The 12,543-nt window shown below is 42.2% G+C and overlaps 1 protein-coding gene across 1 annotated transcript; it reads left to right on the top strand.

The window, feature by feature from the left end:
- Positions 1-10,560: 10,560 nt before the first annotated feature.
- LOC100765408 (GTPase ERas-like) lies at positions 10,561-11,253 on the top strand. The gene has a single exon (XM_035453666.1). It carries the CDS (start codon positions 10,561-10,563, stop codon positions 11,251-11,253), a length of 693 nt encoding a protein of 230 aa, XP_035309557.1.
- Positions 11,254-12,543: the final 1,290 nt, after the last annotated feature.

Raw genomic sequence — 12,543 nt, 5'->3', positions numbered from 1 at the left:
AACTTGAATGTAAAAAAGTAAATGTGTGCCATTGGTTATATGATGCATCATAAATATGGAAAATTTGCAGCATAAAATGACAATGCTCCACAATTTATAACAAAATGCTGATTTCAAAGCTACATTCAGAAAATATTAAATACAATAAAAAAGCTACATTCACAGTGGAAAAACTATAATTTTTAATGTGATTATGAAAACTTCGTACACAGGTTGACATAATATTACATTTGTACTTGCCACAATGCTACAATAATCAAAATATGTGCTATATTTGTAAAAGTATAAAGATGGAGAGGAAAAGCCAAAAACAGAGGCTATAAAATATAGTCAACTATTAATCAAAAGAAGAAAAGAAACTTATCAAGGAAAGTGTGATCTTGAAAAATGTTATCTAGATACCTATGAATCAAGGTTAACAGAGATTAAATAAACACAGACTTCAAAACTCCAATGAAATTAACTCAAGGTGAATCCTAAACTGTTGTTTCTGACTGTCCACCTACTGATATTTCTTCTAAAGTCAGAAGCACCATGTACAAGAGCTCTCTCTAAAAAGGAGATTTCTTGCTATGGCTCTGCAGTACTTTATGCCTCTTGCTGTCTCACGTACACCCAGCCCATTGATGCCCAATGTCAAAACAACGTGGATGAATAAATTAATATCTTCTTCCGGCCACATGGATTAGGGACCAAGATGTGGATGCTGTCTAAACTTCCTGCCCAACATCATGAATACCTGAGAAACCTTTAAAGAACCTTCTTTGTCACCTGCAACTAAATTCTACTGAATCAGACTATTGTAGTTGGTGTAGTAGAAACTAAATAACATTCTAATCATGTATGGAGGAAATACAATCGATTTCACTATCTTTCTACCATTTTGTTAACTATTTGTAATATTTTTATGACAAACCTGGAAGTGGAATGCAATATTCAGGAATTCTATTATTGAGACTGTCAGTTTTCCAATCAGTGTTCCCACGGCACACCAAACAAAGTGCCTGTGTGTGCACACTGGACAGTGATATTACAAGTATCATATCCTCCATTGCCAGGGTTGCAGATTCTCACTATATCCAAGAAATCCATACACAGGGAGGCCCAGGAGACAAGGACAACTGCCACAGTTAGCACAAGGCAAAAAGAAACACAGTCTGTTTCACGGTCCATGCAAATCTCAGCAAAAATGACAGCTCAGCAGAACTGCTCTGAACAACCTACACTCACTACATTATAGCTTGTTTCTTCCTTATAATTCCCTAGAGCAGAAGGAGAGGAGAATCCTGGAAAGAAACTGCAAGCTACCTGCCACATGGTTGCTAAGCTTTACCAGAGTCCATCATTGGCTGGACCACCCAGCTGGGCCTAGAATATTAGTAGGCTCCCTACTAGGCAATCAGAGATCAAATGACCCAGATAGCACAGGCCTTCCAGCCTGCTCTTCCTGCCCAGAAGACAGTCACCTAGGCAAGAAAGTTTGTATTGTATTAGACATTCTTCCACTTTCCTGGAACACATCCTGCTCCTCATGCAGAGCACAGGGTCCTCTCTGTGCACATTCTGTCATACACTCAATGTACAGTGTCACCAACCCTTGACCTCATTGATGGGAAATACTGCTGCCAAATGTATTTGGCATTCAAACAGTAACTGTTGTTACAGTGTAACTGTTGTTGTACAAAAACAGATCATGAATTAGAAAACAGTGAGCAGTCATGATAGGGCTCAGGAACAGCAAATTGAATGAGGGTAAGTTGTAGATATGATAGAAAAAATTACTTTGAAAACTTGAAAAGAACTTTATGGCCATGTGCTCCAGAAGAGAGCAGGGATTCATATTGGAACACATCAAGGATTTCCCAAATCTTTTCTTTCAGACTTTCATCTAAACCCAGAAAAATAATTGTCCTCTTAGGCAGGACACAACATTTTACCAAGATTTTTTTTCATTTAACTTTGTAACTATAGCAATTTGCTTTCAAGATAAAGTCTGTCCTTTATCCAGTTTCTTTCTTTTTTTTTTTAGTATGAACAACATTTTTCAATTTTGCATAGAGTTTCATAGATGTCGGCCAAGACTGGAAACCCCATTGTTACCACATAAATCCTCACCAAATGAGAATAAAAAGGTGTCCATGGCAACTTATTTGGTGGGGCAGGCGTCTCTTATGCCAAGGGAATTGTCATCTTGATATGACATGAGAGAAGGGACAATTTGCTTGACTAAGATCTTCAGGCTACAGAGCAGCCCCAGATACACACAGCTATTTTTTTAAAGATTTTATTTATTTATTATGTATACAAAATTCTGCGTCCATGTATATCTGCACACCAGCAGAGGGCACCAGGTCTCATAACAGATGGTTGTGAGCCACCATGTGGTTGCTGGAAATTGAACTCAGGATCTCTGAAAGAGTAGTCAGTGCTCTTAACCTCTGAATCATCTCTCCAGCCCTACACACAGCTTTTTGGTGTCAGGTGTTCTCGCTGCTTACCTCAGGCACATCCTCCTGGGGCCTCTAAATCTCATGGACAACAGAGCAGAGGCTTCCTCTACACCTTGCCTTGTCTTAGCTGAGGTCTTGATGAAGGCGGCTCCCCACTTATGCATCAGGATACCGACATCAGTGTGAGCATCTCCAGCAGTAGTCACTAGGTCACACTTGTTGCCCACAAGTACCAGGGGCAATCACTGCTTCTGATACAGGCTCCAGGAGGACCATATCTGCTGCAGCTGTCAAGAGATGAGGGGTCATCAAGAGCAAAGACACCCAGCACATCATCACCAGCTGCTAAGCCCTGGTCACCCATGGCCCTAAGGATATCCTGTCCTGCTGTGTCCAGTACATTCAGAATGTAGCCACCATTGTCCAGGGCCATCTCCCTCCAGTAGAAATGTGGACAATGAGTCCAATTTATAAAATTAAGTACTACAGATCCTAAGCTTCATCAATATAGTGCATGTGGTAAAGCTTTTACCTGTGTCAATTATCTTTGCAGATATGAAAGACCCATGCAGAAGAGAAACTCTGTGAATGTACCCAATGTGTTAAAAACTTTATGTTGCAGGTATCTTCAAAGACATGAAAATATTCATACTGGAGAGAAACCATATGAAATTCTTCAATATGATGATGTCTTTGCATGTCACAGATGTCTCCAACTCCATAAAGGCACACATACTGGAGAGAATACCAACAAATGAAATCAATGGGGTAAAGGTTTCTCAAGTCATGGAGTGCTTAAAAGTCATAAAGGAACACAAAATGAAATGAGGCCTTATGTGTGTAATCAATGTGGTAGAGCCTTGTCACAGAACAGTGATTTACAAATACATCAGAAAACACATACTACAGAGATATCCTATGAATGTAATCAATGTGGTAAATCCTTTTCACATGTCAGTAGTCTCCAAACACATAAAAGAACACATACTGGAGACAGACACTATGCATGTAGTCAGTGTAGTAAAACCTTTTCAAAATGCTGTAAACTCCAAATACATAAAAGAATATATACCGGAGAGAAACATTACTGTAGGGGGAAATGCTGACCACCTCTCTTGGGGCTTGCACAGGTGCTCTGTCCATGCCTGCTTGGGCGTGGTCAGAGTGACGTAACAAGGGCTTAAGAGTGAGGGAGACACTCGCTCAATCCTATTTTTCACCTACCGCCTTGCTGAATGGATGACCAGGCATCCAGCAAAAACCTGGTCACTGGCTTTGTTGCGTGAGTACTTTCTTTTTTTGTTTGTTCATTTGTTTCTTGAGACAGGGTTTCTCCTGTAGCTTCGAACTCACAGAAATCTGCCTGACTCTACCTACCGAGTGTTAGGATTAAAGGTTGGACCACCAATGCCTGGCACATCGAATGAGTAGTTTCTTAAACTAACTGTTATCAATCTAGTTCTGACTCCACTTTGATCAGCTTTAAAAAGGGTCAGGTGTTTTGATTCTGAACCCACAGGTGGGTTGTGACCTTTGGCAAGACCCTTGCTGCATTAGCGCCCGGGTAACCTTTCACCTTTCCCTCCCACGCCCCTTGCTGACAAACACCTGTGAACTCTACTTGCCACAGAGTATTTCTGGAACCATCCACTCCCACTGCAAGGAAGCCACCTGGGGGTTTCATTTCTCCCATTCAGTCTCCCAGCTCAAGTGAGGTTTCTGCCCCATGGCTTCTGCGGGTTTCCCTACCCAAGGCTCCTCCCCTTCCATGTTAGTCATTGTGACCACCTTAGGCACTGCACAGTGTGCAGTCACATAGTGTCGGATACCCGTCAGTACCCGGAACTGGTACTGTTCAATGCTAAGACCGGCTATGGCCCTACAATTTTTCCAAAGCTTTTTCTGCTAAAATAGCCAATCCCTTCTGTCCATTCCAACTCATTTGGGAAAGTGTTAAGATATATTTCAGATAGTCTTGAAACCAACTCAAGCCTCTGGCAGGTGAATATGGCTCTCTTCAGAATGCAATGCCCCGGAGCCTTTTGTCACTGGCCTCCTGGCTGTTTTCATCTCCAATCACAACTCTGCTGCTTGAGGCCAACCAGGTGAATCAGAGACAGGGGTTTTACCACCCCCCTTGGGGTAGAGCTGACAATAGAAGTGTTTTTCTGGGTGGAGTCTGGACTGAGGTGACCCCAGGTGTTGCCCATACTTGGCACCTGGAGGTCAGGGGGCGGGGGCCCGGCGTGGTGGGATAGATTTACAAAACATTCCAACCTCTTTGCATAGATATAGAAGTCAGGAGGGCTTCTGCCTAAACAACCCAGACTCCCTGGGTATGGGGGCTTCAGTTTAAGTCTGGCTTCTTCCTGCTTACCGGGTACAATGTGTGGAGTGGGGGAGTAGGTTTAGGTGAGCTAACATTCAGCAGGAGGTATGGGTGGAGAAGTATTCCCTTACCTGCCATCCTGTAGACCTCAGGCATCTGTTCCTTGAGGAGGTGGAGAGGGCAAGTTGGGTGAAGCTTCTACCATAACAGTCAGGTGTAGGTGAAGAGAGACTGGGTGCCTCCAGACTGGGTTTTTTAGCACCATTCCACACACCACCCTCAGGGTGTCAAGGCCAGGCCTTAAACAGGATTCACCTCAGTTCAGACTCCACCCTTAAAAAACTGGCCATTGTACCCCAGATAAGTTGAAAGGTACAGGAGCTCAGGAACTAATTGTGAGCATGTGGGGAGGGGAGAGGAAGCTATGAGAAAGAGAAGGGAGCAGAGGAGGACAGGAGGTACTTGGAAGATTGAGCCGGGGAAGAACAAAGGAGACCATGGTAAGAGACACCATAATAGAGGGAGCCATTATAGGTTTAAAGAGAAATCTGGCACTAGTGTAAATCCATAAGGATAACCCCAGCTGAGAATCTAAGCAACAATGAAGAGACTACCTTAAATGTCCTTCACCTTTAATGAGATTGATGACTACCTTAAATGCCATCCTAGAACCTTCACCCAGTAGCTGATGGAATAAGCAGCAGAAGACACCCCCAGTTAGCACAGAGCTGAACTCTGTGATCCAGTTGCAGAGAGGGAGGAGTGATGAGCATAGGGGCCCAGAATAACCTGGAGAAACTCACAGAAACAGCTGAACTGAACAAGGGGTATCTCAAGGATCCCAGAGTCCCTATATGTGGGTGTTGGCTACCACTCCTGGGTAGTCTATGGGGCCTCTGGTAGAAGATCTGTATTTATCCCTATTATAAGAATGTTTGGGAACCCATTCCACATAGAGGGATACTCAATAAGCCTAGACATATGAGAGAGGGCCTAGGCCAGGCCAAAAATGACTTGACAGATTTTGATGATCCCTTATAGCAGTCTCATCCTCCTTGGGGATTGGATGGGGGATGGGATGGGTGGTGGGTGTGGGTGGCATGGGAGATTGGGAGGGAGAGGGAATTGAGATGGATATGTCAAATAAGACTGTTTAATTTAAATTTAAATAACATTCATGAAATTAAATAAGAAATAGGAAAGATGGGGTGGTAAATACCTTAGCTAACAATTGTTGGTGCTATAGCCCTGAAATACTGGAGCTTCAGGGAAGATTATGGACACTGTACTGAACCAATCACAATCTCCCTTTGTACTGTCGTCCTCCCAACATTCACCATTGACCATTTTCATCATTTATGACTTTGAAATCCTGAAATGACTACCTCCACATTCTGAGTACCATGATTACAGTCCTCTGACACCATGCCTGGCACAGGTGGCCTCAATTTCACTTAGTGAGGCATTAGAAAGATGGGATGAGTAACATGAGGAGTTGTACTTAAGTATAATCAAAATTGAATTACCTCTGTGAGCCTGGGTTTTCACCACCTACACAATAAGGTACAAATCTTCCAAAGTTCTTTGATAGTTTACAACAGATTCAATGATAAGGAAAAATAATTTCTCATAGTTGAAAGACAGTGGACTTTAACGCAGAAAGGCTGCATTTGATGGATACCTTCTTCAGTTACTGGAATTATAACCAGAGCCTGTGTTCTGGATACCCTAACAAGCAGGGCTCAGTCACTCATCCTCAACAAGCCAATCAAATGAAGAAACTTATCTAGTGACATATCCAACTATAATGCAGGTACTCTGTAGTCAAGATGGGCAGATCTCTCTGATGTCCTAGCATAGCCAGGTCTATAGTGAGACTTGTAGGTAAGACAGGGAGTAACAGTAATACCTTTCTTAAGAGAAAGAGAAAAAATATGAAAGGCAAAAAGACAAAATTGAAAAGAATTTTAAATATATTTATTCAGTTTGAGTAATTAGGAATGATAAAGAAAATTCACAGTAAATAATCCATTCCTTGGGTCCTAACAAGCTTAGACTGAAGGAAAAAAATGCAAAATTAAATATTCTAATGAAGCCAAATAATGGATTTTCCTCATCTATAACACATTCCCACATTCTCAGTTCCTGTTTCTCTTGTGAGGTGGTCAAGTGAGAAGTAAATGTTTCTTCAATGGAGACATTCTCATTTGGAAGACTAAAGTCTTTACCCACAAGAGATTCACAGGGAAATTAGAATTTTATGGGTCATCAGGCAATGCTGGCACACGCCTTTAATCCCAGCACTCAGGAGGTTGATGTAGGTGGATCTCTGTGAATTCAAGGCCAGCCTGGTCTACAGAGCAAGTTCCAGGACAACCTTCAAAGCAATACAGAGAAACCCTACCTCAAAAGACCAAAAAAAAAAAAAAGAAATTATGGGTCTACTGTTTCATGAGTTGTGGCCAAATACACTCAATGAAGTAGACTGCTGGTCTCCACATAACTGTCATGGTCTAAACACATGCAATCACTTTACAGACACACACAAATAACAGAAAAGTTTTTTTAAATAAATTTCATTTTCATGACATTTTATACCTTCTCTGAATAATCCCCCTTTGCAGATGAAGTGTCCCATGGGAACGCAATGCGGACATAAGAAGCATGGAATTACAAATATGAATTACTTATGTATCGATAGATAGATAGATAGATAGATAGACAGACAGACAGACAGATAGATAGCACATGAAGCTATGTTGTGAAATAATGGCATATACCACAAGGTGGACATCGCTGCTTGACAAAGTTCCAGCATTTCAACATTGCAGAACAACCACACTTCTCCAGCACCTACAGAGGCAGGCAGATCTCTATAAGCTCCGGTACACACTGGCAGAATGAGTTTCAGGACAGCCAGTGCCACACAGAAAAACCCTGTATCAGATAAGGTGATGAGAGCCACCTTTAGCTGCTCCTTGGTAGTGCACATGTTTAACCCCAGCACTGTGGAGGCAGAGGCAGTCAGATATTTTGAGTTTGGGGCCAGCAAGAGCCACAGAATGAGATACAGGGCTTCATTGATAAACAATTTCTTGAAAACAATATAACAAAACACATAAAAAGAATTAGATCCTACTTTCGTACTAATCACGACATCTGGTGGTAACCTGCATATATAAAGGATCGTGAAGGAGGAAGCTCTCTGTCTTTGTCTGCTTAAACTAGCTCTGTCTACCAAGTTCATTCCTTTACTAGCATTAGGGCCTACCTATTTGGAATTCTGTTGTGTAATGAAGACTAGTTGAGATAACAAGCCTGATGACATAAACAACTACTGGACTCTTCAAATTTCATTGGTATGCACCCAGTTTTGGACTACTTGGGCCAGAGCCTGTGAGACATTCTAACAAATCCACTTTCTACAGACATGCAGACATTCATTCTACCAGTTCTGTTCAAGTAGAGAATCTTGCATAATGCAGTTGGTTTTTGGTTTTTGTAATGATCTTGAGATACCCTGTGTTCCCCTTGTGCAGCATTGCTTCATTAGCCTACTCCCTGAGTTTGTCCAATTCCATGGCAGTTTCTACTGACTTCATAGATGTCCCCCATGTCCTTCCATTTTTCCTACAGGAAGTAGTATTTAGGCTTCTATTCTTCTTAGGAAGCCTAATTGGCGTGGGACATACCTTGTGCATGACCTCCCTATCACAGATATTTTATTCTTTGGTTTTTTGAGACAAGGTTTCTCTGTGTAGTTTTGGAGCCTATATTGGCACTCGCTTTGTAGACCAGGCTGACCTTGAACTCATGGAGAGTCACCTGCCTCTGCCTCCCAAGTGCTGGGATTAAAGGCGTGCACCACCAACACCTGGCCCTTCCCAGATTTTCTGCATTCACATTTACTATCTCTCTCATCCCCTGCCACCTTTACCTCAGGATCCTGTCAGTGAAGAAGTTGCTGCTGAATCAGGTCTCAGTTGTGCTTAAGAAACAATTCTGGGAATAGTTTTGCTGTGTAGGTTTCCCACCTGCTCAAGTAGCTAGACATGTTTCTCCTCTATCTATTTTAATTATTGACAGGGTAACCTGGAGCATGAACATAAAAGACACTTAAGGATGACAATATATATGAAATGCAAAATGTGTCTAGGCTGCCTCCTCTTTTGAGTATTATCCAGAGATGAACGCATGGTTTCCTTAAATCTATTTTTCTTTATTAATCGCCTAAGTGTGTGAAGGGATTTCTCCCTGCTAAGGTGTATTAATGCTAGAACAGCTGCCTTTCTATTTTGTGAGAAATTTGTTTCTGAGCCAAACTCTCTTACTTTGACTCAAGGTGCATTGATTCCAGTCTGTCATTCACCAGGACAATGGCCTTGCTGTCTTCAGTACTACATCTTCAAAATACTTATGTATGTACTGCCTCAGGGATTTCAAATTGTCCATTTGAGTTATATAGTTTACAATGCAATGCAGTCACAGGAAAGGTATTTCCAAGGGGATAATTGCTTCTGCCTTCAGACAAAATTAGCTGGTATAGTTTACACTGAAGGAGGATTCAGGGTAGGGAACCAGTTTATGGAGTCACCATTATTGGAAGGGACCTGATTGTTGTGGTGGAAATGATTTTGTAATTTCCAAGAATTTTTTTGGAGGGAGACAGGGTTTCTATGTGGCTTTGTAGGCTGACCCTGAACTCACTCTGTAGACTGAGCTGAGACTCAAACTCAAAGAGATCCCCCTGCCTCTGCCACCTGAGTGCTGGGATTAAAGGCATGGGCCACCACTGCCCAGCTTGTATTTTTGAAATATAAAAAATGCATTATTTTCATTTTTTAAAGGCATGCAGCATCAATACCCGGCTGGTTTTTTGTTTGTTTGTTTGTTTGTTTGTTTGTTTGTTTGCAATCTTTTTCTTTTATTTTTATTTTATTTACTTATTTTTATTACATGTACAGTCTTCAGTCTGCACTTTTGCTTGCACACCAGAAGAGGCCCCCATATCTTATGATAGATGTTTGTGAGCCACCATGTGGTTGCTGGGAATTGAACTCAGGACCTCTCTGGAAGTGCAGTACAATGCTCTTAACCTCTGAAGCACCTTTCCAGCCCTATTTTTTTTAAATCACTTATTGATATCTTTTTAATGTTTTCTTTAAGTGTATTGCTGCTTTTATCTCTATTTATTCCTGCTCTCCAATGTTGCTAGGTTATTAGTAATTTCATTGATTTTCTCTCCAGTGATTGTTGACTTCTGTGTATAACAAAGTCTCTGGAGCTCAGGCTTGCTTCATGCTGGGTCACTGAGAATTGCTTTAAATACCTAATCGTGCTTCCCCTGCCCAGGGCTGGGAATACAACACTGCAGCTTCTTCCAGTCTGGGCCTTACTGGTCAGTGAGGAGGAAAATTAAACCAGTTAACGTGTGAACTCCAAGCTTTCTGATATTTAGTGGGAACTTATAAATAAAGATGGACGTGTGCAAGAATTGAGTTCATTGACCAACGTTGAAACTGTTGGAGTCACAGTGCAGAAAGGGAGAGGCAGGATGGAGGTTGAGATTTCCTCCTTCAACAGTAGTTGAGATAAGCAATGTGAAATTAGTTAATCAATTCTAGATGATCCATGATTTTCCTAATTGTCAATTTCTTGGTGTCTACAGATGAGAGCAATCAAGAACCTGGAAAGACAGCCACGTGCAGCCATTCAGCAGACCACCTATCCAGGGATATATCGCCAGTTGTTTACATCTCTTCCTTGAACTAACTGTTGGGAATGGCATTGCCAACAAAGTCTAGCATCTTGGACCTGCGCCTTAACACACAGTGCACCAGATACCCAAAGGAAAGCAATGATGGTTGGGCAAAATGCAAAGATTCTGGCAGAAAGCTTCCTAAATACAAGATAGTAGTGTTAGGTGCAAGTGGTGTTGGTAAAAGTGCTCTCGCTATCCAGATGAACCACCAATGCTTCGTGGAAGAACATGACCCCACCATCCAGGATTCCTACTGGAAGGAGGTGGCCCTGGACAATAGTGGCTACATTCTGAATGTGCTGGACACAGCAGGGCAGGATATCTACAGGGACTTGCGAGACCAGTGCTTAGCAGCTGGTGATGGTGTGCTGGGTGTCTTTGCTCTTGATGACCCCTCATCTCTGGACCAGCTGCAGCAGATATGGTCTACCTGGAGCCTGCAACAGAAGCAGCGGTTGCCTCTGGTACTTGTGGGCAATAAATGTGACCTAGTGACTGCTGCTGGAGAGGCTCAAACTGATGCAGCAATCCTGACTCATAAGTGGGGAGCCCCCTTCATCAAGACCTCAGCTAAGACACGACAAGGTGTAGAGGAAGCATTTGCTCTGCTTGTCCATGAGATTCAGAGGGCCCAGGAGTCTGTGGTTGAGTCAAGCATGGAAAAGACCCAACAACACAAAGCCATGTGTAGCTGTGGCTGCTCTGTAGCCTGAAGATCTTAGTCAAGCAAATTGACCCTTCTCTCATGTCATGTCAAGATGACAATTCCCTTGGCATGAGAGTCCCCTCACCCACCAAATAAGTTGCCATGGACACCTTTTCATTCTCATTTGGTGAGGAGTTAGGTGGTAACAATGGGGTTTCCAGCATTGGCCGATCTCTATGAAGCTCTATGCAAAATTGAAAAATGTTGTTCATACTGAAAAAAAAAGAAACTGGATAAAGGACAGACTTTATCTTGAAAGCAAATTGCTATAGTTACAAAAGCTAAATGAAAAAAAAATCTGGGTAAAATGTGTCCTGCCTAAGAGGACAATTATATTTATGGGTTTAGATATAAGTCTGAAAGAAAAGATTTGGGAAATCCTTGATGTGTTCCAAGATGAATCCCTACTCTCTTCTGGAGCACATGGCCATAAAGCTCTTTTCAAGTTTTCAAAGTAATTTTTTTCTATCATATCTACAACTTACCCTCATTCAATTTGCTGTTCCTGAGCCCTACCATGACTGCTCACTGTTTTCTAATTCATGATCTGTTTTTCTACAACAACAGTTACACTGTAACAACAGTTACTGTTTGAATGCCACATACATTTGGCAGCAGTATTTCCCATCAACGAGGTCAAGGGTTGGTGACACTATACATTGAGTGTATGACTGAATTGCACAGAGAGGACCCTGTGCTCTGCATGAGGAGCAGGATGTGTTCCAGGAAAGTGGAAGAATGTCTAATACAATACAAACTTTCTTGCCTAGGTGATTGTCTTCTGGGCAGGAAGAGCAGGCTGGAAGGCCTGTGCTATCTGGGTCATTTGATCTCTGATCACCTAGTAGGGAGCCTACTAATATTCTAGGCCCAGCTGGGTGGTCCAGCAATCAGGTGGCAGGTAGGTTGCAGTTTCTTCCAGGATTCTCCTCTCCTTCTGCTCTAGGGAATTGTAAGGAAGAAACAAGCTATAATGTAGTGAGTGTAGGTTGTTCAGAGCAGATCTGCTAAGCTGTCATTTTTGCTGAGATTTGCATGGACCGTGAGACAGACTGTGTTTCTTTTTGGCCTTGTGGTAACTGTGGCAGTTGTCCTTGTCTCCTGGGCCTCCCTGTGTATAGATTTCTTGGATAGAGTGAGAATCTGCAGCCCTGGCAATGGAGGATATGATGCTTGTAATATCACTGTCCAGTGTGCACACACAGGCACTTTGTTTGGTGTGCAGTGGGAACACTGATTGGAAAACTGACAGTCTCATTAATAGAATTCCTGAATACTGTATTCCACTTCCAGGTTT

Source organism: Cricetulus griseus, unplaced genomic scaffold (genome assembly GCF_003668045.3).
Source record: "Cricetulus griseus strain 17A/GY unplaced genomic scaffold, alternate assembly CriGri-PICRH-1.0 unplaced_scaffold_1, whole genome shotgun sequence".
Taxonomy (NCBI): domain Eukaryota; kingdom Metazoa; phylum Chordata; class Mammalia; order Rodentia; family Cricetidae; genus Cricetulus; species Cricetulus griseus.
This window is presented reverse-complemented; position numbering and strand designations above follow the sequence as displayed.